This window comes from Cavia porcellus, unplaced genomic scaffold (genome assembly GCF_034190915.1).
Source record: "Cavia porcellus strain 051 isolate PalLab524CR breed Dunkin Hartley unplaced genomic scaffold, mCavPor4.1 scaffold_6, whole genome shotgun sequence".
Lineage (NCBI taxonomy): Eukaryota > Metazoa > Chordata > Mammalia > Rodentia > Caviidae > Cavia > Cavia porcellus.
In genome coordinates, this window is record NW_026947489.1 from 28,090,408 (window position 1) to 28,117,717 (window position 27,310).

The window sequence follows — 27,310 nt, forward strand, 5'->3', positions numbered from 1 at the left end:
AACTATATTAATTTTATCCAAATTTGTGCATACTCAAAGATGGTATACAGAAATTAGTTGGTAGCCAGTTATAGAGAAAATATCTTAAAATTTGGGTTATTTGAAGTTACATTATCTTCTGAGATTTTAAAACTACATACAATGGGGGACAGTTGAGGCCAGGGCCTCTTTGTAGTTCAGGCTGGTGTTAAACTTGTAAGGACCCTCCTGCCTCAGCCTCCTGAAGGCTAGAATTACTGATGTGAGCCACCACACCTGGCAAAAAAATGTGATTGTTAACTCATGAATATTCAATGAATACAGTTCATAATATTATATACCTGTGTTCTGTTGATGCCCAGCCTTGTAAAAAGTATAGTACAAGAGAATTGACAGTATCCTAGATATCCACAAGGTGGGGTGTTGCTTCAGAAAAAACAAACCTTTATAAAAGGCAACCAAGGCAGTGCTCAGCCTGTAATCTCAGCAATCTAGGAGATGGAGGCTGGTAGATGGCAACTTAATGACTTAGTAAGATGCTGTCTCAAAATTTTAATTTTAGAAAGGATTGGGGACATAGCCCACTGTGAAGGCCCTGGGTTCAATCTCAAGTGCTGAGAGGGGGAGAAATGTAAAAAAAAAAAGTTCACCTATGCCTCAGGGAAATTGGTACAATTTGTCTGTGTCTTCACCTTCTCTTGCTTCTATTTGCTTGCTTGGTTGGTTTCTTTCTTGTTTTCCTTCTTGACCCAGGGTTTCACTATGCAGTTCACTTTGTACCCAGGCTGGCCTCAAACCTGCAGCAATCTTCCTGCCCAGTGTATTTGCTTTCATAGTAGTGCTGCTAGCTTAAATATGGAGAATTTATTCTCTCTACCTTGATTGTCACTGAAAATTCAGTGAACTGGAAATCAATGAGCTGCGTTAGCTAGGGAATTCTGAGTGGAAGCAGGGAACCATCAAAGGTATCTAGGAGTGAGACAGTTTACATGAAAGGGAAAGAGATACTTTAGGTTTGCCCCCTTTTTTTTTTTTTTTTTTTTTTTAAACTTTTTATCGGTACCAGGGATTGAACTCACGACCGCCTGCTTGCAAGGCAGGTGCTTATGCCGCTGAGCTAAATCCCCAGCCCCTGAGATACTTTAGGTTAAAGGGCAACATTAATAGAGACAGGTGGGTTGGAGTCAATAGTAGTAGGTGTGGTAAGAAGACTCATCTGATTAAAACAAATTGTGTCAGCTAGATGTGGCGGCATATACCTATAATCCTGAAGCTGAGGTGGGAGAATTGCCGTGAGTTCGAGACCAGCCTGGCCCACATAGTGAGTTTATAGTTAGCCTAGACTACAGAATGAGACCCTGTCTCAACAAACAAACAAACAAAACCCTCACAAGTGTTTTTTGTTTTGTTTTGTTTTTTGTTTTTGTACCAGGCACTTAATCTCAGAAATTTTGTCCTGGCTCTGATGGGAGTATAACGTGTAATTTAGCTGAAGGTCATTGAAATTAGTTTTCCCCTTTCAGGATTTCTGTTGATGGTGTAAAAATGAGTTGAGACTTTAAAATCATGTTTAATAATAACCTGCTTTTATGAAAGTAAAAGAATGTTCTAGTTTTAATTTTTTTTTTTTTTTTTTTTTTTTTGGATACTGGCATTCAAACTCAGGACCTTGTGCTTGCCAAGCAGGTACTTACACTGAGCTATATCCCTGGCCCTCCTAGTTTTATTAAATTTTTAGATGAGGGTTTGTATAAGTTGTCAGTAAATTAGAATTCTTATGACTCCTTTTAATTGTAGGAAGATGGAGAAAATGTATGAGATGTATCACACATTTGTCTGAGATGTGATATCTGAGAGAATAGCAGCCCTATCTCTGATAGCATGATTTTGCCATTCTCAATCTTTTTAGCATTTCTTCCTGCTCTAGCTTAAAACATGTTTTTACCTCTTTATGCTTTCCTGTGATCACAACAAAGTTAAATCAAGTAATGGAGTTATTTACTCCTACCTCAGGGAAAGCCAGTTGTGTATTATTCAACAAGGAAAGAATAGTTTTAGTGTATAATACAATTTAAGAAATTAAATGGATTAGAAGGGATCACTCTAATGCATATGGTATTTTTGGATAGACTGAACAATTTTTTTTATTTTTTATTTTTAAATTTTTTTTATTGGTACCAGGGATCAAACTCACGACTGCCTGCTTGCAAGGCAGGTGCTTATGCCACTGAGCTAAATCCCCAGCCCGACTGAACAATTTATGTTGAAGCAGTTGTTTTCTCTAGTTTTCCAAATGAGTGTAATCCTGGTTGCTCCAAGTATGCTGTAAAGGAGAAAAAATTTCAAGGCAACGTCAGTGGGATAAGGGTGTGTGTCACACTCTTGAGTACCCTGATGCCAACACATATAAAAGACCAAGTAACTCAAGAGTTAATTAACAAATATGCATATTTTAAGATGTTGTTCTTCAGACCTGTTCAGTGATAACCCTCCCTCTTTCAAAAAAGTACTAACTGCAAAGAACTAGGGAGAAACCTGGTATAAAAGAAGGTATGTATATGGAATGCTGTTAGCTTATGCTGCTGGTTGGATCTTGCCTAGTTATTTTTCTTTTGTTAGTATATGTTTGCAATGCATAATTTCTTTCTTTCTTTCTTTCTTTCTTTCTTTCTTTCTTTCTTTCTTTCTTTCTTTCTTTCAGGACTGGGAATCAAACTTACAGCTTTGTACTTGCCAGGCAGGCACTGTACCCTTACGCTGTATCCCTGACTGCAGTATATAATAATTACCTTCATCATGTATATAACACATATCTCAACTTTCCCTCCTTTTGTCTCTTGATCCCTTCCCCTTTTGGAAAAGATCTGCCTCCATGTTTCCTATTATATAATGTTTTGATTTGCTCTTTTTGTATATTTTAGGTTTTTTTCATATAAGAGAAAACATGCAATATTTAAGCTTGTGTGTATGATGTATTTCACTTAACATTATAGTCTCAAGGTAAATCCAATTATTTTTACAAATGTCTTAAGTTTATCCTTTATGGTAGAGTACTACTTCATTGTGTGTAGAACCGCAGTTTCTTTATCCGTTTATCTTTTGGTGGACATAAAGGGCTGCTTCCAAGATTTAGCTATTTTGAGTTGTGCTGCATGAGAGCTGTGAGTTATATACATGGTCTGTGTGTGGTTTATATATCACTGTAATATGTGTTTAACTGTTTTGGGAAGATATCTAGAAAGGGAATAGTTGGGTTGAATGGAATTTCTATTTTTAGGTTTTTTTTTTTTTTGAGGAGTCTCCATTCTGATTTCCATAGTAGTTGTACTAGTTTATATTGTCGCCAAAAAGAATACAAGGGTTCCTTTATTCTTATAGTCTTGCCAATATTTGTTGTTTTTTGCTATTTTGTAGGTGGTATTTTTGTTGTTTTTGAGACAGAGTCTCACTATGTAGTGCAGGTTGGTCTTAAACTTGCTTGTGTAGCCCAGGCTGAACTCAAACTCATGGTTAGTTATCCTGCCTCAGCTTCCCAAGTGCTGGAATTACAGGAGTGCACCACCACACCTGGCTGTAGGTTGTCTTTTTATACTGCTGGTTGTTTCTTTTGCTGTGCAGAAGCTTTTTAATTTGATATGGTCCCATTTGATGATGGTTTTTTATATTCTTGTGCAATTGGGATTCTGTTCAGAAAGATGTTGCTTGTTTTTAAATTTTTTTTTTTTATTTTAAAGAGAATAAAAACAAACAAAATAAAACAGAATAAAGCCAATCAAAACAAAACAGTGAATGTGATACAGGACTTCAAAAAAGATAATAGGAAATCAACCATTGCTACCATAATGCCTCTCGCTGTCTTCAAAATTGCTGCCCATAACATCAGGTATAATAAAATCTAACAAAATAGAACAGAATAAAACCAATCAAAACAAAACATTGAATAAAAATAAAAGAGCAAAACAAAACAGTGAAAACAACATTGGATTTCAAAAACAAGACAAGAAAACCCCCCACAGTCACTATATTGCATATTGTTACCCTCTAAATAGATGTTCAGACTATCAGCTTTGGACCCGCAAAGTCAGTCAAACAATATAAGCATTAAGTGGTTTTTGTGCCTCAATTGCTTTCAACTCAATCTGTGTTTCTCTGAACCAGCCAAGGGGTCAGGTGTTGGCTTTTCTTGTCTCCCAGTCTGTGTGTCAGTTGGATCATGAGAAAAGCACTTCTGTTTCTCCTCCTGACCAGCAGTTACTGTTGGCTCATGGGAAGAGCACATCCTGTGGTTTATTTATTTATTTTTTTGGCACAGGATCTTATTATGTAAGTCAGGCTGACGTGAACTCACTGTATAGCCCAGGTTGGCCTCAAACTCATGGTGATCCTCCTGTCTCAGCTTTCTGAATGTTGGAATTACTTGTTTGCCACCATGCCTGGGAAATGTTTCTGTTTTAATGTTTAGGTCTTTGATCTGTTTTGATTTTAGTTTGGTATATGTGAAAAATATGGTTCTATATTCAGCCTGCATATGTTTAGCCAGTTTCTCCCAGTACCATTTATTAAAGAGGCTATCTTTTCTCCAGAATATGTTTTGGCCTCTTTGTTAAAGATCAGATAGCTAAATGTGCTTAGACTTGCTTCTGCATCTTTTATTCCTTTTTACTTTTTTGGTATTGGGAATTAAACTCGGGGGTCCTGGGCTTGCTAGGCAGGTGCTGTGCTAAGTTATATCTCCTGCCCCCTACATCTTCTGTTCTGTTCCATTAATGTATGGTCTGTTTTAGTGCTAATATCATGCAGGGTGGTTTTTTTTTTTTTTTTTTTTTTTTTTTGTATCGGGGATCACACTCATGACCTGTTTTTGTTGTAGTAGTCTTTTATTTCCTTGGTTAGGTTAATTTCCTATGTATTTTTCTTTGCTATTGTGAATGGTATTGTTTTCCTAATTTCTTTTTCTATTAGTGTACAGAAATGTTATTGGGGTGTGTGTGTGTGTTGATTTTGTATCCTTAATTTGGTTATTTTAGGAGTCTTGGTGGAATTTTGGGGGGGGGTTTCTATGTCATCTGATATGGGTTGATGAGTTGAATCAATTATTTAGTTGGATTAATGTATTGAATTCTTGTCTAGTTTTGGGATCAGAATCATGCTGTCTTCCAGTAATGACTTTGAGAGTATTCATTCCCTTCCAGTTTCATTAAAGAGTTTGAGGAATATTGGTGTTTGATCTTCTCTGAACTTCTATTAGAATTTAGTATTGAATCTGTCAGGCCCTGGGCTTTTCTTAGTTGGTAGGTTTGGTTTTTTTTTCCATTACTACTTCAATTTCCTTGCTTGTGACTGGGTTATTCAGTGTTTTTATAGATTATTGGTATAGTTTTGATAATTCATATAAATATAGGGATTTATCCATTTCTTTTGAATTTTCCAATTAGAGTACAAGTTTTTGAAGTAGTTTCTACTAATCTTCTGGACTTTGGTGGTGTCCGTTGTGATTTCATCTTTTGTATTTTTTTTTTCTTTTAACTTTTTAATTTTTATTTTATTGCTTTTTTTTTTTTTGTCTTTATCCTTTTTATCGGTACCGGGGATTGAACTCACAACTGCCTGCTTGCAAGGCAGGCGCTTATGCCGCTGAGCTAAATCCCCAGCCCCTTAATTTTTATTTTAAAGGGTGTAAAATTTAACACAACAAAACGGAACAAAATAGGACATAAGAAAGCAATGTAAGAGATATAAATTTCAAAGCTAGACGACCTGAGATCTTCACTATCTTATTGTCTCTTGTGTTCTTCCAAATAGTTGTCCATGTATTCACATACAGAGAATTCATACAAAACAACATAGTATAAAACTGATCTGAACAAAATGAGGAAAGGCGCTTTAGGTCTTCAAAACCAGACAATAGGAAAGTCACTAATGACTGCTGTAGAGTCTCTCATTTTATTCAAAATAGCTGACCATACTTTCACGTATATTGAAGTTCAACAAAACAAAACAGGCTAAAATAACACTATTAATTAGAACAAAACAAAATAGGGATAAAAGTATTTGCCTTCAAAGAGATGGTAGAAGGAAACCCCCCCTATTTGCTACATTGCCTATGATCAGCCTCTCAAGGGATATCCAGATCACTGGCTCCCACTTGCTAAGCGGGGGAGGGGGATGTAATGTTTGATTCTCAGCCCAAGTGCCAGCAGGCCCACAGTCCCTCACAGGGGTAGGGGGTTGCATGGCTCAGGTCCCAGTAAACATGGGAAGCTCCCGTCCACCTTTTGTATTTCTAATTGTATTGATTTTTTTTTTCTTCTGGATACCAGGGATCAAACTCATAACCTTGTGCTCTTTTTTTTCCTTCTGAGACAAGGTCTCCATGTTCAGACTAACTTTCAATTCAGTATGAAGACCAGGCTGGCCTCAAATTCACAGCAATCCTCTTGCCTCAAATGCTGGGATTATTGATGTACATCACCACGTTTTGTCGATTTGGGTTTTTTCTTCTTTAAAAATTTTTTAATTTGGATTCATTCTGTTTTTGTGATGTGGGCATTTATTGCTATAAATGTCCCTTTTAAGATGATTTTCTTGTGCCCCATAGATTTGGTATGTTTCACTGGAACTTTTATTTGATGCTAGGAATTAATTTCTTTCTTGATTTTTTTTTCTGTGATTCATTGATTATTCAATAATGTAGTAATAGCCATGGGTTTGCATAATTTCTGTGGTTTCTTTGGCCATTGATTTCTAGCTTCACTGCATTATGAACTGATAATATACATGGGCTAATTTCAGTTCTTTATTTTTTTTTTTTTGATCGGTACCAGGGATCAAATTCATGACTGCCTGCTTGCAAGGCAGGTGCTTATGCCACTGAGCTAAATCCCCAGCCCTAATTTCAGTTCTTTTTGTATTTTCTTAAGCATGCTTAATGGGCTATTATGGGTTCTCTTTTGGAAAAAGTTCCATATGCTACTGAAAAGAATGTATGGGTAGAATACTCTCGATATATTTTTAGGTCCATTTTGTTTTAAGGTGTGAGTCTATTCTAAAATTTAAGTTGTTTTATTGATTTTTTTTTTGTCCAGTTGATTTATTTGTGATAGTATGGTAATGAGGTCCTCCACTAATTGTGTTGATGTTTATCTGATTTTTTTTATGTCCTGTGATTTTTTTTTTATAAAGTTGAGTGTGCTGGTGTTCAGTGGATGTATAATTTTCTCTTTCTCTTGAGTTATCCCCTTAACCAATGTGTAGTGACCTTCTTTGCCTCTTCTAATTAGTTTCAGCTTGAAGTCCACTTTATTGAAAAATAGGGAAGGTAATCTTGCTTGGTTTCAGGCTCCTCTTGCATTGTTTCCATACTTTGATGTTTAGTCTATGAGTTCTTGGATCAGATGTGTTTTTGTATACAAGTCATACTGTTGGATTTTGTTTTTTGATCCAGTTTGTCTTTTTATTGGGGAATTGAGACAATTTACACTGAGAGTCATTACTGAAAGGTATTGATTTTTTTCTGTTATTGCGTTATTTCACTGTTGCTGATATCCTTTTCCCTCCTCTGCTTGATTGCTCACTGTGCCTGGTGTATTCATTTTTTTTTAGACTTTTTGGCATTATTGGCTTCATTGTCTCTCTGTAGGATATTCTTGAGAATGTTTAGAGTGTTGGTTTGTGATCATGAGTTTCTCAAGGTGCTCTTTGTCAAGGGAAGACAGGCATTATTTCTCCAATTTTTAATGACAGCTTTGCAGGACACGTGTGATTAGTTGGTTAGTTTGTTTTTAGTGCTTGAAACAGTTCTCACTACAAGCTGTCTTAGCTTTTAAGGCTTATATTGAGAAAGTCTGCTGTAATTCTAAATGGTTTATCTTTATAAGTAATTTGTTGCTTTTCTCTAAAGGCTTTTAGGATTCCACCCTTGGGTTGAATTTCTGAGATTTTTTTTTTTGTTACCGGGAATCAAACTCAGGACCTTATACTTGCCAGATAGGCACTTGTACCACTGAGCTATATCCCTGGCCTTCTGAGACTTTTTTAAAACCAGGATTTATCATGGAGAAGTTCTTTTCTGGATATTGTATACCATAAGAATCAGTAAAGCTACCACTGTACCATGTTTAACCATAAAAAGGAAACCTATAATTATAATATAGGCACACTGACAAAGCAAATAATGATGTACAGTGAATATCTACTTAAATGCAACAAGTATATCTTCATTAACAATAGGGAGGAATTCAATAATTGTATAGAGATAACAAAATTTCTAAAGATTAATAAAGTTTAAAGATGGTGGTGAAGAATGGGAAAATGAAAGAAGATCTGCAAAATAAAGTGAAATAGAAAGGAGGAAAGTGAGATCAATATCCTATTAAGGAGTAGAGCTTGGCATGGTAACACAAAGCCTGTAATCTCAGTGCTTGAAAGGCTGAGGCAGAAAGATCACTGAGTTCTAGACCAGTCTGAACCACATAATGAGTTTAAGGCCACCTAAACTACATATCAAAGTGTCTTTGGGTGTCTCAAAACAAGAACCAAAAAAATCCTATTAAGGAATAAAATAAAGTTAATAAGATTAAATAAAATTAACAAAAATAGCTGGGTGTGGTGGTACATGCCTGTAATTCCAGTGTTTGAGAGGCTGAGACAAGAGAATTGCTATAAATTTGAAGCCAGCCTGGGATACAGCAAGTGAGTTCAAGGCCAGCATGAACTGTCTCAAAAAAAAAAAGTGAAGACAACAAAAATGAAAAAAGAAAAAAACCTCAAAAGAAAAGTTCTTAATGTTTTTGAATGAGTGGTTTCTGTCCAGGTCTGCATTATTGGAGTCCACTAGATACAGGGGAGGGATCACTGCTAAGACCTATTTTGTTTCCACTTTCATTTTTTTTTTTTTTGTACTGGGGATTGAACTCACAACCTTGCACTTACCAGGCTGGCGCTTGTGCCACTGAGCTAAACCCTTGGCCCCTTCCAGGCTCATGTTTTTAATGTGTGAATTCTAAATCCCGCCTCACCTTTCCTGCTGGGCATGACTGGTCAGTGGTGTCCACCCTAAGGACACTATCACTCCGACACCTCCGTTTTATGGAGTGTGGTTGGTTAAGTGCTTGCCTTTCTTCAGAGGCCCCATCTGTACACGCCAGCTGTGGCAACTGTCCAAGCTCATGTTTATCCTTGGACTTATTGGTAGATGGAGAACATAAGCAGACTGAATTCTATGCTGGATGTAAGGGTATCTGTTGCTGGGTCAAGGGGTTCAAGCAGACCACTAGAATTAATACCAACACTTTCAGACCAGACCTCTCTGAAAGGCACACGTGACTCGCCTGGCTCTCACCACAGAAGGCAGGAATCCCATGTCTTTCCTGACCTGAGTTTACACTTCTCAGGGTCTGTGTCTAGCCTGCATCTCGTGTGGCTATCTCCTACTGACTCACTGTGATAGGGTGACAGCAGAAACTCTACAGAGTAGTTGTTCTGTAGCTCAGTGTTCAACAATTAACTCCTTCCCAGAATGGCTCCTGATTGAAGCCCCTCAAATACAGTGGATTTCTTCACTTCTTCATGTGGAAGGAGTCACTTTGGGAATAAAATCCCCAACTGTTTTTGCAGTTTACAGTAGCTGTGAGCTTTTCTTGGAACTATTGCTGCCAGCCAGTATTTTATTTTTAAATGCTTCCTAAAGTTTCTAACCCAATGTAGTCTTTTTTTTTTTTTTTTTTTTTGTCTTTTTCATTTTTATCGGTACCAGGGATCGAACTCACAACTGCCTGCTTACAAAGCAGGCGCTCATGCCGCTGAGCTAAATCCCCAGCCCCCCTAGTGTAGTCTTATCTGTGTCAGTAAACACAGATCTTACTCCTGGGAGCCAGGGTGGTTTCTACACTGCATTGTTCTTGTCTCTGTATTGTGTGGCATTTTTCCAGCTTCTCTGTAGTTTCTGGTTTTCTGTCAGCTCTGTCCTGATTCCTGGAGACCTTTTTTTTTCTGTTCAGGTTATTTTCCAGGTAACTCCATTGTAGGTCTCAAGAGAGGCTGTATTTTGCTGCTAGTCTCTTTAGTTGGCTGTTACATTATTTTAAAAACTCAGTTGTTTCACTGTTTGCATATATTCCTTAGAACAAAGTGGGAGGGGACTTAACCTGTCAAGTATATGTATATTTCATTAAATTCTTTCTGGATGAGAAATGACTTGGTGGCTGGGCACAGTGGTGCACACCTGTATTCCTAGCACTTGTGAGGCGGAGGCAGGATTGCCACAAATTTGAGATCAGCCTGGATTACATAGTGAGTTCAAGGCCAGCCTGAACTGCATAGACCCTGTTCAAAAGACCCTGTTCAAAAGAAAAGGGGAGAAAAAAGGGCTTAATTATAAAGAAGAGAACTTGTTTAAATTTAGTTCAAGAAAAGGAGATTTGACGTATGGATAAGAATCTAAATCAAGGAAAAAACTGAATAACGGAGTATAAAGGCTTGAAGATACTGTATATTCATAGATTTTCTTAATATATTCTGTCATTAACTTGACAGTGAAAACTGTTAAAGTGTGTTCTAGTGATTCCAATTGGTTGTGGCTTGATGGAGTCACATGTAAAGTTCTGTCCAAGTGAAGCAATTATAGAGATTAGGAAGGCAGTGAAGATCCCTATAAAATTGCCATTTAAAGAAAGTGCTGGAATCACAACCCTATTTATCACATTGTAGAAGAAAAACAATAGTGGGTTGTTGAATTGTACTGTTTCTACCAGCTGAACAGTACTACAACTCATTAGATGCTTTCATTTGGTGTTAGAACTGGCTTGAGTTTGAGTCCCAGTGTTTTTTTTTAATCTTTTTCCTTTTTTTTATCGGTACCGGGGATCGAACTCACGACTGCCTGCTTGCAAGTCAGGTGCTTAATGCCGCTGAGCTAAATCTGCAGCCCCTATTGAGTCCCAGTTTGATCACCTTTATCTGTGACTGTGAGGCAGCTTTTCATATTTATACTTGACATATAATAAACCCTTCATAAATATCTGCTGAGTGAAGCAGTTGACTTTGTTTTTTGGTTTTTTTTTTTGTTTTCGTTTTTTTTTTTGGTACTAGGAAAACCAGGTACTTGCCTGGCTGATATTTGTGCTGCTGAGCTAAATCCCTGTCAAGGAGTTAACTTTTATATCATTGTGTTCTTAAAAAATTAATATTCCTTCAGTAGTACTTTGCTGTTCATGTTAGAAAATATGGGAAGTGATAAACATGGTTTGGCAAACATGAGTATTTGGCTCAAGGCCTACTGTATTAGATTAGGGATGCCAATAATAAACTAAAATTTTTATTTTTAAGTATGTAGTGAGCTTTTTATGTCACTTTTCATGGAATTCTATTTGGTACCCTGTTTAAAAGAGAAAGGACAGGTTTAAATATGGAACTAATCCTTAAAAAAAGACACCAGAAGATATTATTAATAGTGTATCAGGAATCAAAACCCATATTACTCGCACCACTCTGCTTAGATAGAACTTATTCTGTCCCAGTTTGTCTAAAAGCACTAGATCTGAGAGCACAGCCATCCCAGAAATGTCAGGATGTAGCACAATAATCATCTTTAATTTCCTATTAACTTAATCTGGAGCCCTTATAACTTACACTGTTATATCATGACTGATCTTAGTTAAATCTGGTTTGTTTGATTGCTATTTGTTATCGACAGATTTTATTCAAAACTGATAGGATTGATAGTATTAAGTCTGAGAGTATGGGCAATTACACTGAAGATGACAAGACTCTACGATACACATTCTGGTTTGATTACTACCTATTTTTGCAGTTTAACACTATCCACAAAGTTGTGTTTCTATCAATACTGTTATATACTGATATATTCGATTATACTATATCTGTTGATATAGCCAATTCTGTTGAAGATAACAAGAGGTAACACAGTAACCATGGTAGAACTCCTTGTACAGCAGTTTTACATGTCTTTTTCGTTTTATGTATTTATAGGAATATGTTCTGTTCTGTCCTACTTGGTTTTGTTTCCCCCTCTAATATAGAAAGGATAGAAATATATGTTAGAGACTCATGCATGTGTATAATCTACGAACAGTTTACGAGAACTGATCTTACCACACATGATGAAATGAACAAATACTTTGAAGGGAGAAAGACACTACAGTACCCCAATGTTGATCCCAGAGTGTCATGATGTGAAATCCAGCAATACTATTATTCCTTGTCCAGAGTGATCTTAGTCTGCTTTGGTTTGTTTAATCTTAATATAGATGAAGATATGGATAACTGCGTATATGTTTAAGTGTATAGAATAAGCATATTACTAAGTTTTTGTTGGATAGTTGAATAGAACTATTTGCAATCTCGCTGTTTGAATTCTTACATGTTCCACTTTTGTATCTTGAACAGTTATTTGTAAGAGGACAATATGTAAACAACAACTAGTGATTTATTACTGTTTTTCTTTTTCTTTGAAAGAATGTATTATATTTACCCTTTACTGTTTTGTTTAGTCTTTTTTTAAATACGGGACTAATCATGTCAACTGGTATCTTTAGAGAAACTTTATTGGAAAGACTATGTAGCAGTTCCTCCTGTGACCTGGAAGAGCCCTCCTAAAGAAGGATTGTATTCCTCTTGTGGAGACACTTCTCTCAGGAATTTTGAGAGACACTACTTCAATCCCCAGCCTCATTGGGCTGGGGATTTAGCTTTGTGTCATTAGTGCCTGCTTGGCAAGTGCGAGGTTGAGTTCAATCCCCCATACAAAAATAAATAAATAAACAAAAAAGAAAGAGTCAAAGTAAGGCCTCATGGAGCCAGAACCCTTAAAAAATATGTCCTTATAACTCAACCACAGGATGGCAGCTAGCAGGTCATAGTACCACTTGACATCATGTAAAAAGCAAAATCCCAAAATAGCTAAAAAGATGGCTAACTGCAAATATAATGCTTGTCATGTGATTCCAATCAAAAGGCTTAAGGAATGTAGTTCTGCAAAGCTATGGATGATGAGCCAGTTAATTTTCCAAGTTTATTTCCATAAGTTTAGAATTAAATGACAGCTTCCTAGTGCTGCCAATCAGCTACTTGATCCAATTGTCTGGAATATAGATAACACGCATTACTTTTCTTTCTTTCCTTCGTACAGGAGATCTCATACTTGCCAGGCAGGCACTTAAGCCACTGAGCTAACCCCCCAGCCCTCTTCTCCATTTATTCTTAAGACTGTTACTTCAAAGATTATGGTTTGGGAGTGACTCAAAAAAGAGGCTTTGGCTGATAACCATCCTAATGATAACAAAAGGTAGAAAAAAGGTCAGAAAAACTGATGGAGAAGTATGGATTAAAGAGCCAGTAGACCAATGATTATTTTCTAGTCTTTAAGATTTAGGGACAGCTTAGCTGTGGGTCAGGGAATGTAATTCAGTTGCAGAATGCTTGCCTTGGACATGAGGCCCTGGGTTCAATATCTAGTCCAGTAAAAAAAAAGTTTTAACTGTCAAATTTTAGGTAACAACTCTCACACTGGCATCTTAACATGTTTTTGTTTGTTTAAATAAAGATTATTTCACACACATGCAAAATGTTTGAGGCATTTTGCATGGGTAAAATAATAATTCCCCTCTTTTTGTTCCTGAAACTTACGATTGAACTGAGGACCTTTGCACTGAGCTACATGCACCTGTCTGTCTGTTCGGAAGGAGTTGAGACAGAATGTTGCTGTGTAGTTGCTGATCTTGAGCTCACTATGTAGGCTAGACTGCTCTCAAACTCATGGCAGTCCTTCTGCCTCAGACTTCCAAGTGTTGGGATTACAGGCATGCACCGACACACCTGGCCAGGATGTACATATGTATGTGTGGATCGATCAATTTTTTTTTTTTTTTGAGGCAAGGTCTCATTATATAGCTTAGGCTGGCCTTAAACTCTGCCTTGAATTTGCTGATCCTCCTGCCTCAGCCTCCCCAGTACTGGGATTTCAGATGTGCAGCACCACACCCAGCATGTGAGCAGGTTTTTTGAGACAGGGTCTCATTAAATTGATAAAGTGCCTAGGCTTGGTTTTAAGGCAGTGATGGTGAACCTTTTAGGGCTTTCAGTGACAGAAGTCGTCCACCCCATGGCACACGTGCCATAGGTGTCCTACTACTGCTATAGGGGATGCTGGCTGTATATACTTTGGCATGGTGGTGAGATATTTACAGATCTTTGTATTTTGAGTGTGTATGTGTGTGGTGTGCATGTACATATATTTTTAAGTAACATCTTTTTCACAGATTTTATTTTCTTATTTAAGGGTGAAGTGACAGAGTGGAGTTGGGGGACTTAGTAATTGTTCAAACTTTTCATTAGACCCAGACAAACCAATTAGAGGAAGAAGGGAAGTGGGCAGTAAGAGAAAGCAATGATTGAGCTGCTATGTTCAAAGTTTTGCTTTTGTTTTTGTTTTGTGGTACTGGGGATCAAACCCAGGGCTTTCACAATGGGCTACAAGTCCTTTATTTTGAGACAGAGTCTTAATAAATCACTAAGTGGCCTGGGCTATGCTTAAACTTGGAATTCTCTTGGCTCAGCCTCGCAGAATGGTATGTATCAATCATGCCAAGCTGAAAATATTATTCGTTTTTTTTTTGGTATTAAGGAGCAAACTCATCACTTCATGCTTGCCAGGCAGGTGCTGTATCACTGAACTATATCCCCGCCCCCTGAAAGTATGTTTTAAAAAACTTCCAGATCTATTATAAAGAGACTTCTGTTATATTTATAATTGCTATCTAGAATGGCTGTAGTCATCTGTATTCATTCAATAAATATTTATTGACAACTGCATGCCAGGTTCAGTCAAGCCATAAGTAAGAGCTGTAACTTACTTTTGATAACTCTGACTTGTAAGTAGGGAAAGAGTGTGGGGATTAAGGTAGCAAAATAGCTCCAGGTGTGGTGATGTATGTCTATAGTCCCAGCACTTGAAGGCTGAGGCAGGAGGATCACGGGGAATTTGAGACCAGCCCAGGCTACATAGTGATTTTTTGCATTGCAAAGCAAAACCCTGTCTCCAAAAATAAACAACCAACCCAACTAGGAAAAAAGCTAAAAAGTGATTTGAGAGGGGTCACACTTCCCCCCTTTTCCATTACTGAGTATTGAACCAGGAATATGAGGCAAGTGCGATACTCAGCTGTGTATTTAGCCCTTTATATTTGATAGTGTATTTGAGTTAGAGACCTACTAAGTTGCCCGCCCTGGCCCTGACCTTGCGCAGTTTTCATACTACAGTCTTCAAGTAGCTGGGATTACAGACTTGGGTACTGTGCCTGACTGAGAGGTTTTTAAAAATAAACTGGTAAATTCTTTATAACAGGATAGAATTTAACCTGTATAATTTATTCTTAAGTGTTTTGTCTCCTGAAGGTAACTTTCCAACCATTTTGGAAAGCCACTTAGATATGCCTAAGAATTCCTTTTATTTAAAAATAAAATATGGCTGCTTACAGCAGAGCACTTCCGTAATGCCAGCACTTGGCAGGCTGAGGCAGGAGGATTGCTGTGAGTTCAAAACCAGTCTGGACTCTATTGTGAAACCTTATATCAAAAATGCCCTATCTCAAAAAACAAAAATAAAAGTGAATTATGTAAAAAATAGTCAAAGAATTATTTAATAAAAACTGATGTTAGTATTGAATTGAGAAAAGTGATCACAAAAAAGCAAAGGGAATTTGATCCCCAATTATTGATTGGCTAGGAACAGAGGAGTTTAATTTTTTTCCCCCCTTGAAGCAATCCCCTGTAGTTTAATCTACTTTCTTTAATTTTGAAGGAGATGGACGAACACATGCGGAGCATGTTGCATCACAGGGAACTTGAGAACCTGAAGGGCAGGTATGGGAACAGCTGTCTTCCATAAATTTGTGAATGGAGGTACAAACTGATTGTCCTTGTCAGTTTATTTTATAGTAACTCATCGGAATGAATGTTGTCTTATGACATAGAACAGTCATTTAGAATTAATAACTAGTAAGTTTTTGGCATTCAGAAGTGATCAATCCCGATACATGTATAGAATTCGTCTCACATGTATAGAATTCACAGCAGGCCTGGAAAGTAGGTTATGATAAAGGTGAGTTGAGAGGACCTAACTCTGTCATTAGTAAGCTGTCTCATTTCTACACAACAGCCAAACAACTAGGGTATCTTACGTTTTTGCTTTAAAAATATTACAGATTATTGGATACCATAAATCTGTATGTTGCTAAAATAGTGTGAGAAATTCAGACTGCTTTGCACTCACTCTCATTAGTATAGACAAATCGAATTACAAAAAAAGTCTAATTACAGACCTTAAATGTACTTGAGGATACTCTTTTGAAGATTGAAATATTTAAGGGAAGAAAATCTAATAAGTAGCTTTAAAAAGGAAATGTAACATATTGTATTTTCTGTCAATAGCTTTTTTTTATGTTTCTCACTTATGTGAATTTGAAGTTTAAAGATTGGATAAACAGAAAGGCATTGGGAAATTAAGAAATATGAATTACGTTTTATTTCGCGAATAATAGTTAAAAATTTTGATCAGAAAGTCACCATCAGTCTTTGGCATTTTTGTTTGCTTTCTGTTTGTTTTGAGATAGTGTCTCACTATGTAGCTCAGGTTGTCCTTGAACTCACTACGTAGCCCAGGATGACCTTGAACTCATGGTAAGGTAATCCTTCTGCCTCAGCCTTCGCATTGCTGGGATTGTATGTTTGTACCACCACACGTTGCTCTTGCCAGGCAGGTTCTGTGCTGCTGAGCTAAATTCTGTCTTAAAGGAGAGTTCAGACTACCTCCTACCCAGACTTTTACCTGTGTATTTACAATTGCACATAGAGGAACATTAAAAGTATTTGAGCTGCTAATATAAACGTCAGCTTTTATACTCTAATTCATTTTGTGTGAAGGAGAGCATTTTATTATTAATTTGTTAGACACAGTGCTAAGTTTTTTGTTGTTGTTGTTGTTTTTAAATTTTTTGTTACTGGGAATCAAACTCAGGGCTTTGTGCTTGACAGTCAGGCACTGTACCACTGAGCTATATCCCCAGCCCGAACAAGTTTTATATGATTTTTCTGGCCTGTGAAAAATTTGAAGGGAAACTAGGTACGGTGGCTCACATCTGTAATTTCAGCACTCTAGGAAGCTGAGGTAGAAGGATCATGAGTTTGAGCCTATCCTGGGCAACTTATTAACTTAGTAAGTCCCTGTGTCAACACTAAAAATAAAGCAAAGGATGGAGTTGTAGTTCAGTGTGAAGGCCCTAGGTTCAATCACCAGTATCATCAAAAATAAGAAATACTGTAAAAGTGGAGATGGGAAATAGCATACATAGCAAGAAAAATATCTGACAAAATTGTATTTAAGAAATAAGCACACAAAATTATATATTGGTTTTGAACATTACTGTAGGGATAAAGAATCATCCAGTCATTCCTTGTTTCTGTTTTCCTCAGTTTGTGATTATTTCTTCTGGATATCATGTTTAATGATGGATTTTCGAATGTTAAGACTTTATGTTTGTAGTTGTATCTATAATTTGTGGTTGTGATTTTGTGAGGAATTGTAAACTACTTACTTTTTAAGCTTTGAATGCAAACCTGACTGAAAAATAAGTAACTGACCCTCTTTGGTTCACAGTTAGGAACATCTGTAACACTTCCGTATTTTTTCCTAATAATACATTTATTCAGATGTGTGGTCTCTAAGTAGTTTCTTCAGATAGATGGAGTTAAGGAGACTCAAACCTTTATTTATCATGCAGCTGTTGTGGTGTAGTTAGAGCAAGCTTAATAAAGAAAAGCTTATGCAGAGAATATCTAAGACTGCCTTTCACACGAGAGGAAATTGTGTGGTAACAGGATGAAGCTAATTTGGGCCATTCAAGCAGCTTGAGGAAAATTATTACCTTACTTGGTAAGACATGAAAGCAGCACATTTTTCTTTAATCATTTTATGCACTTATATAGGATATTTAAACTGGTTATTAATAAAAGATTTGATAAGTGACATCAATAAATATTTAGTTTACTATTAACTTTTTAAAACATATGGCTTCCCATATACGTATGGAAGCATGATTGCCTGTTGTATATAGAGAAGAGGTTATATGGTTGAAATTAAAATCTGCGTATTTCGTACTATATTTCTTAACATTTTAAAGGGTCACTATGACCTTTCAGGTGTCTTTTTTTTTTTTTTGTGGAACTCAGGATTGAATCTATATTCTCCTGCATGCTAATCAAGTTCTGTACCACTGAATTATAGTTGCACCTCTATTCCATTTTTATGTATTTATTTGTGATTGTTTTGAGATAGACCCTTGCTATGCAGTTCAGGCTGGTGTGTTAATCTTGCTACAGTATATAGCTCATGCTGGCCTTGAACTCCCGGTGACCCTACCTCCTCAGCCTTTTGATTGCTGGGATTATAGGCATGTACCATCAATTTCAGCAATCTTTAGAGAGAGAGAGAGAGAGAGAGAGATCTTGGTGATTTGAACAGGAGAAAATTTCTCTTTTTTTTTTTTTCCTTTTTAAATTTTTTTTAATTTTTTGTCTTTTCCCTTTTTATCGGTACCAGGGATCGAACTCACGACCGCCTGCTTGCAAGGCAGGTGCTTATGCCGCTGAGCTAAATCCCCAGCCCCTTTTTTTCCTTTTTAAGACAGGATTTCACTGTGTAGTTTAAGCTGGCCTTGAACTCACTAGGTAGCCCAGGTATCCTGGAGCTTGGAGCAGCCCTCCCACCCCCTAGCCTTCTGAGTGCTGGGATTATAGACATGCACCATGCATTTTAGAAATAAAGATAAAATCAGGAATTTTATTTGAGAGTCTTTTAGGGGTTGTACTAAAGTTCCCAGCAGAATGGTGTTACTAATAGTACTGTAATAATAGAGTTTGGCATTATATGAGTTCTTAAGTAGAAAACATGATTTTAAGGAGTGTAAAGACAAAAACATTTTTCCACTGGAACATTAAGTTGATTTGAATTCCTATTGTAGTGTAAATTAGTTATGCTGCCTATTGTGGATCAATTTATATATTTAACTGTTGCTGTGAGAAACACCGTATTTTCTACTGCAAGTTAATGTTCACTTAGGATAAACTACCATCAATTTATTTACTACCCTTGGAAAGCTGGGAAAAGTTGAAGATTATTTTTCAAGTATATATGTGTAGTAAATATAGTTGTAAACTCTCAGTAAAAATAATGTGTTGAAGTACCTGTGGGATTTGAAGGAATTAGGATTTGAAGGAATTGATATTCAGAGTAATCAGGTATTGACTTTTTTTTAGGGAAACTGGTCACAGCTCCTTGAAATGAATCTTTAAAATACCAACAGTTGAGTTTGACTTAAGAGTCCCCCCAAAAGGTGAACACTTATAACATTTCTCCATATTTCTCTTCTCTGTGATGCTTACAAAGTAAAAAATTATTGTATCTGTGTGTGATGTTTTTTTATTGTGCTGAGGATCTTATGTTATGCAAGTGCCCTACTATTGAGCTGCACCCCTTAAGTATTGTTCTTATAGTTGGCCATGGTGGCTCATGCCTGTAATCCCAGCACTCAGAAGGCGGAGGCAGGAGGATCATTGTGAGTTGGAGGCCAGCCTGGGCTATGTAGTGAGTTCAAGGTCAGCCTGAACTACATAGTGAGACCTTGTCTCCCCCCGCACCCCCCAAAAAATTATTGTAAACTTACTGAGCATTGTTCATATGTTTATACTTTGCCATCCTGGGTGATCCTGGTGCCTCACGTATAGGAGTTGCTTACTAAGGTGGTTTTTGATTTCTGGTTTTAAATGAACATTTAGGTGATCTATAACAGAAAGTGTCTTCTAGTAAATGAAATGCTCTGTTTCAAGTTTCTTTTTGGTTTAATCAATATAAATTCTGCCCATGTTCTTGGTAGGTGCATATGAGAAGGTGGTGAGAGGTGCTCATGAGTGTGTTTCTGTCTGACCAAAGACAGCATGTGTTTTTATTTTTTTTAATAGATTGATATAGGAAGTACAAAAATATAACTAGTATAAACTCAAGACACATGATATGGGATCAAGCCAGTTTGGATTATTGACTGGATACTACCACCCTACCACCCTGTAGCCATGGCATTCAAATGTTTCTCATCAGTGACTACATAGACAGCTGACCCATCAAGGGATTTCATAGCAGAGAGCAGCAAAATAGTTGATCTCTTATAGACCTGAAGTAGATTGTAAGACTTTAGCTTAAGACTGGTCAAGTATGAATTTCACCATTAAGTGTGTCAAGCAAATGAAAAAAAAGTCTGCACAGTTTAAATACAAACCTATTCTGCTTCTCTCTGAACTGTAGTGTTTTCTGAAATTTGAGAAAAAACATTTGCCTAACACAGCTGTTAACGTCCCACAACTGAAATGCTTTCCATTCCCGTTAAAATAAGCCCTTCTGAAGCGGAGCATAGGTCACATGTATCATCCAGATCAAAAAAGCTGCTGAGGATGACTCCTATCAGAATCTCCACATTCCAGGCAGAGTGCCAGCTATTCAGATTTAGCTACCTGTTGGGATTGGCTGCGCCATCTACCCGTTTCTCCACCCCTTAATTTTGACTGGACGAACTCTCCAGAGCAGGAGGTTAAAATTCAAGCGCTGTCGCCAGGCTCTCTGAGTGCAGCTGGCACCATGGGTGTGCTCCAGGGCAACTTGTGTTTGCTCTGAGCCCCCTGCCCTGCCTCCCCTTTCACCACGTTTCCTCTGGCAAGATCTTAAATACAGCAATTCAAGAAGATCTCTCCTCCTAAAGCACATTAATCTGAAGTGTATTGCCTCTTGAATGCTGGAAAAGAATATAAAATTCATTTCAAAAATAACTTACAAATCTATTAAAAGTGATGAAAGGAGTCTTAAAATTGATGAACACTAATTTTCTACTGTGCGAAATTGTTCAGTGTCTTTCAGAGGAGACTGTAACATATCTCGTGAGTGTGCCATGCCAGTAGGGAGAATTGAATGTCCCTCATCTCCCTCTCTCCCTAGGGATAGTAGTCATGATTGCCGCGTGTGTGGAGTCACAATAGTGGGTCTCTCTGCATATGCAAAGCACATTTCTGGCCAGTTGCACAAAGATAATGTTGATGCCCAAGAAAGAGAAGAAGATGGAAAGGGAGAAGAAGAGGAAGAAGAGTATTTTGACAAGGAACTTGTTCAGTTAATAAAACAAAGGAAAGAACAAAGTCGGTAAGTAATGATTTTTTTAAATTCTTGACAGAACATAGTCCAGAATACATTTTTGTACCTTTCAGTCTATAGCATTTACACTTATCTTAGTTAAAAGTTTAGCCTGAGGTTGCAGTCTTCTGAGTAAAGAACAATGAAATGCTTTCTTGAATTGCTGTACTATTTGCTGTTAAAAAAAAAAAAAAGAAAGAAAAGAAAAGGCCCAGTAGTGTCCTGACATAAGCTAGCACTAGCTGTACGCCTGAAACTTTTGCCATATTGGTAATGATGTTCATACTCTTCCTACTGGTATTCAAATTTTATAGTGGAAAGCTATTAAATACCATTGAATAAATTACAATACTTACCTTCTGTGAATTAATGTGGTGCCTTTGGCAAATTTGATTTTTCTCTTTGTCTTTGAATCCCAGTGACTATCACAGTGCTTGGTTTACACTAAGTGCCTTTCTAACATATTATTGAATAAATTTATTTTAAATTTGACAATGTCAGAATCATTTGAGCAATACTTTTGATAGCTTGTACTGAATAATTATTTACCTACATTTATGTGTGTAAGTGTTAGGCATCATGTCTTTACTGATTCTGTATCCTAAAAAAGTTTTAACTAAAAAGGTAGAAAATTTCAGATATTAGTGAAAGGGAGAGAACCATATATTAGAAGTTTTTTGAACACGTTTTGAAGAAGACTTTCCTAGTTTTAAAATGTCATTAGTGACATGATTCTTGAATTCTTCAGTTGCTGAGTCCTTCAAATGACATTATTACTTTTAGTAAAGCTAGAGTTGATTCTTCTGTTTTAGGAATTTGGAGACTAACTTCTTAAATGCCTGTGCCATTATTAGTTTAAATGTATAAATGATTAAACACTAAGAGTAAGAAGCATTTTAGCAAATTAGACATTGATATACACTGTTACTGTTCTTTGAGTCTTTTGATATGCTTCTGTAATGACCTATATATAAAATCTTATTTGTTTTTGTGATGTTGTTGTCTCCCCCCCCCCTTTTTTTTGTACTGGGGATAGAACTCACAATCTCTGCCAGACAGGTACTTGTGCCACTGAGCTATATCCCTGGCCCTCTTTATGATTTTTAAAAATTTTCTTCTTTCCTTCATCAGTTTTTAAGTTATCCTGTAGTATTAGGGATTGAAACCAGGACATTGTGCAGGGTAACTAAGCCCAGTGCCATTGAGCTATATCCTGTCCTATTTTTAAATTTCGTGGGGTCTTGCTGTGTTGACCAGGCTTGCCTCAAATGTTTGACTCTTCTGCTTCAGCCTTCCAAGTAACTGGGGTGACAAGTGTTCATCACTGTATCTGGCTTCCTCCTGAGACTTTAACTTAGATTGTTGTTTTTAGGCTATGATTTAACTGAGTGCTGTTATATCCTCCATCTAGTCAGTTCATGGTGACCTAGGAATTCTGCTTTGTGATTTATTACAAGATTCTTTCCCCACTTCTGATCACATTCCCTTCATTTAGTATGGCTGAGTTTGTCATTCTCCTAGATGTTAAAAGTTACCTGCTGCTTAGAAATGAAATGAAAAAGCAGTTTGGTTGATGATGACCACTCCTAAAACAAAACTTGTTCGTGTATATAATACCACTCGTTCCTTGGAAACTTAAGGTCTCCTGCTGAGATGAGTTTTAATTTATAAAGTAAATAGATATTTAAAGTTTTCAAGTTAGATTAATTTTTAAGCCCATTTTATAAAAAAGGGAGAAATCCCAATTTGTGTCTAGAAGTTATTTCATAGGTATTATAAGCTTTTCAGACTAATTAAAGTAAATATGGAGTTTAAGATTTAGGTCAAGTTTAGAGAAACTTAACTGTGGAAACTTTTGTTTTGGGATTTTCATTTTGTAAAGTCCTTGTGGTTAGAAGTATAAATTTGAGTCAGATTGCCAAGGCTCAGTTTCTGCTCTATCAATTTGTCTTACTCTAGATAGGTTGCTTGATCTCGCTAATGATTAGTTTCCTTATGTAAAAATGTTAAAAATATTATTTGCCTCAAAACTAAAAATTATGTGATATAACCTATGTAAAATACTAGCTTACTTTAAATGCCTGATAGTAGATATTCTGTCACTTTTCACTAGTTCATTCAAGGTTTTGAGCACCTCCCATATGCTGAGCATTGTTTTGGGCAAACCATAGACAGTTTATAAAGGAAAAACTTTATTCTTGTTGCTGTGATGTTTACTTTAATTCACGCCTCTGTAGACTCTGTCTAACTTGAATAGTTCAAGCAGCTGAAGCTTCTTTATAAAAACCTCTAGCTCATGGGCTCCTTATAATACTTATTATGGTTACTACTTATTGCCGTGTGCTATTTTATTCCTGTGTGTGACCTTACTTATTTCCTCAGCTAGATTCTAAGGCCATCATGAACAGGAACTATGCCCAAAAGTTTTCTTATGTTACTAACAATAATTGAGTGACTGCTCAATAAAGATTTCATTAATGAAAGTAATCATGTATAGTATAAATTTACTATTCAAAAATGATTAAGAAACTAGATTATTAAAAAAACTTTCAACTGCACAAATCATATATTAAAAGTAGCTGAATGAACATAAAATTGTGTTAAAAATTAATCATAATTATGAAGTATACTTTTCCTATTTGGAAAAGTTGCATAATATAAAAATAATAGGAAAAAAATTCTAGAACATGAGCCAAGAAAATCAGAAAAATCCTCAGAAAGGAAAAATGGTACAAATGTGCCAGATTTTTAGTATTCTTAGGGTGATAAGGAAAATAATATATTGTTTAATTTTAAGTTAGGTGGGGAATGTAAATTTCCTTTTTTTTTTTTTTTTTTTTTTTTTTTTTGTCTTTTTCGTTTTTATCGGTACCAGGGATCGAACTCACGACGGCCTGCTTGCAAGGCAGGCGCTTATGCCGCTGAGCTAAATCCCCAGCCCCTGGGGAATGTAAATTTAAACATTATCTTTAAAGATATGAAAGCAATCACCATTATAGTAAAAATAGATTCTGTTACATAAAGCTTAGGAGAAAAGGGTGGAGGGCAAGTTTGGTGAGTTACGCCTTTTCAGGAGGCATAAGAATTTTTTTAAATCCATAATGAAAAATTGTTTTTCTTCCAGACAGGACAAATCTTCTAATAACAGCCAGGAAATAAACTCAGATGGCAGACAACCGCAGTGGAGGCGAGAAGATCGAATTTCTTACCAAGACAGGGAGACTTACAGTCAATCTGCAAGGCATCATCGTGGACCTCCACAGTGGGATTGGAAATGGGAAAAAGATAGCTTTACTAATAATAGGAAAAATAGCTTTTCACATTCTTTGAGGAATAGTAGTGGGCCAAGAGGATGTACTGGGTGGCATAATGGGATTACAAGAGGCTCCTCAACTTGGTTTCACAACCATAGTAATTCTGGAGGAGGTTGGCATCCAAATAATGGGATGGCGGATTGGAATTATAATGGTCCAGGAAGGAATTCCAGTTGGCATTCTGAAGGAACAGGTGGTTTTTCCAGTTGGCATATGAACAACAGCAACGGAAACTGGAAATCCAATGGACGTAATATAAATAGTTGGAATTACAGTGGCCCCGGAGACAAATTTCAATCAGGCAGAAACAGAAATTCTAACTATCAGATGGAAGATATGAATATACCGTGGAACAAGAAGTCTAATATGTCATGCAAATACAATCAAGAGAGATATAATTGGCAACAGCAAGATAATGACAAAATTGGTATGGTTGCAGCATACGGAAGTCCTTCTGAAGACTTTACTAGTGATAGATTTCCTTCAGAAGACTTACATGATTTCAATTTTGAGCAGCCAGAAAGCCAGACTACTAAACAGACAGAGAGTGCAGCTACCAAAACCGGTGGAAAGAATAGCAGCGTACCAAAGGAGAAGCTCCATCGCTGGACTCCATATCCTTCCCAGAAGACTCTGGATTCACAATCTGGATTGAAAGAAGTCACTGACAGTAAATCAGAAACAACAGATAAGCCTCTCTTTGATTTTAGCTTGATAACCGCAGGAATACAAGCACCTCTAATTGAGGAAATTAATAGTTCCCCAACACTAAAAACACAAAAAGAAATACATAATGGATCTCTTAATCACAAAGCCCCTTCTGACTGCCCTGCTTCCTGTGAGGTGGTGAGAGATTGTCCTGTTACAGATAACCCTAAGCAACGACATAACTCAAACAAGATGCCGTCCTTGAAATCCCCACTTCTTCCACTTCCGGCCACTAAATCTGTTTCTCAAAAACAAGATTCAAAGACTCCCTCAAAAAACACCAAAACAAATTCTTCTGCTGCAGAAAATTCAAATCCTTTGAACAAATCCACTTTAGAAGATAACCAAGGTTTTTCCTCCATGTCCAAATTACGTAGTTCATGTTCTAATGTTTTAAAAGCAAGTAAGATTGCATCTGGCACTCCAAAAGAATCTGATGTTAATTTAAGTGATACAATACAAAAAGCCAAAGAAGTGTTACAGTGTCATGAGTCATTGCAAGATCCACCTCTTAGCACTTCTAAAAGGACCAGGATCTATGCGAAAGCAAGTAGGAATGTAGAAGAGTCTGAAAAAGGATCTTTGAAGATTGAGTTTCAAGTGCAAGCATTAGAAGATGAAAGTGATGGAGAAACATCTGACACAGAAAATCGTAGAACAAAAATTGGAACCCTGGGTTCTGTAGCTACAGAGGTTTTATCCTGCAGCACTCATACTGTTGATGAGAAAGAAGGGGATGACCAGATCTTGAAAGTATCTAGAAAACTTTCTTCCACCTCATGTAATTCCACAGTTCATGAAAAAGAATCGGAGTTACAAATGCCATCTGCAGCCAGTCCACACTCTGGTTTATTACTAGATTTGAAAACTTCTCTAGAAGATGGCCAGGGTGATAACCCTGTTAAATCTCACATATCTTATGAAACAGAAGCCTTTGAGAATACTAGCTTGGAAGGAGAACTTCACAAAAGTGATATCAGTCAGCCTTCCAGTTCTCTCCTGCCCGAACTAAGTAAGCTTGGCTTTCCTGCCTCACTCCAAAGAGATCTAACCCGGCACATTAGTTTAAAGAACAAAACTGGAGCACACCTTCCTGAGCCAAACCTTAATAGTGCTCGCCGCATTCGCAATATTAGTGGTCATCGAAAGAGCGAAACAGAGAAAGAATCTGGGCTCAAGCCAACCCTACGACAGATTCTAAATGCATCTCGGAGAAACGTCAACTGGGAGCAGGTCATTCAGCAAGTAACCAGGAAAAAGCAAGAACTGGGCAAAGGCTTACCCAGGTGTGTGCCTCTTTTCAGTATCTATCTTGTTTTCATTCAAAGTTACCTCTTGACCTTGGTGAAGAGAATTCTACTTGTTTCATTTAAATGTTTGCCAAAAATAGCCAGTGTAAATATCTGATTTAATTGTCAAATACTGAGTAATGCTGTGTGACCAATAGAGTTCAGTCTTTCCTAGCAGAAAATGCAGTTAAAATGGAAATATACTTTCTTCTGAGTAACTAGAGAGGCACAAGGAGAAAAATCATCATTCTAATTTACTTCTTTTTCTTTCTTTTTTTTTTTTTGGTGGTACCGGGGATTGAACTCATGACTTTGTACTTGCCAGGCAGGCACTTATGCTGCTGAGCTAAATCCCCAGCCCCGTTTTCCTTGGTTTTTGAGACAGGGTCTTGCTATGCAGTTCAGGCTGGCTTTAAACTTAACTTTGTAGTCCAGGCTGGCCTCCGATTTACAGCAATCCTCTTACCTCAGCCTCCCAAGTGCTGGATTACAGGCTTATTGCTCTAATTTCAAGAGGCTAGAAAGTAACAGCATGGAAATGTATGTCCAGAAATCGGTATCTTTGTTTAGATCATAATGCTATAGTACAACTGTTTTAGTATTTTAGGTACAACTATTAATACCTTCTGCTTAGAACCTATGGATAGTTACTTTTCTATATGTACTCTGGGCATTATTCTTAGGATCACAAAATGCTTTCTCTTCAAGACTGGTGATATTTTGGGTATTCATTTCAAGTCAAGTATTAGACTTTTTTTTTGAATGATAAAGCA

At 36.9% G+C, this 27,310-nt stretch overlaps 1 protein-coding gene across 9 annotated transcripts in view; it reads left to right on the plus strand.

The window, feature by feature from the left end:
• Positions 1-27,310, plus strand: part of Znf106 (zinc finger protein 106) — an 80,176-nt gene that overhangs the window by 14,979 nt on the left and 37,887 nt on the right. For 4 of the 9 annotated variants that reach the window (XM_063250192.1, XM_063250191.1, XM_063250189.1 and 1 more), the window contains one exon: positions 15,797-15,858. In XM_063250192.1, the coding sequence (XP_063106262.1) occupies positions 15,797-15,858 (62 nt within the window). Of the gene's footprint in view, positions 1-15,796; positions 15,859-20,642; positions 21,236-24,350; positions 26,535-27,310 lie in introns of those variants that run through there. The other 5 variants (XM_013158760.2, XM_013158758.2, XM_013158759.3 and 2 more) reach the window with 3 other exon arrangements.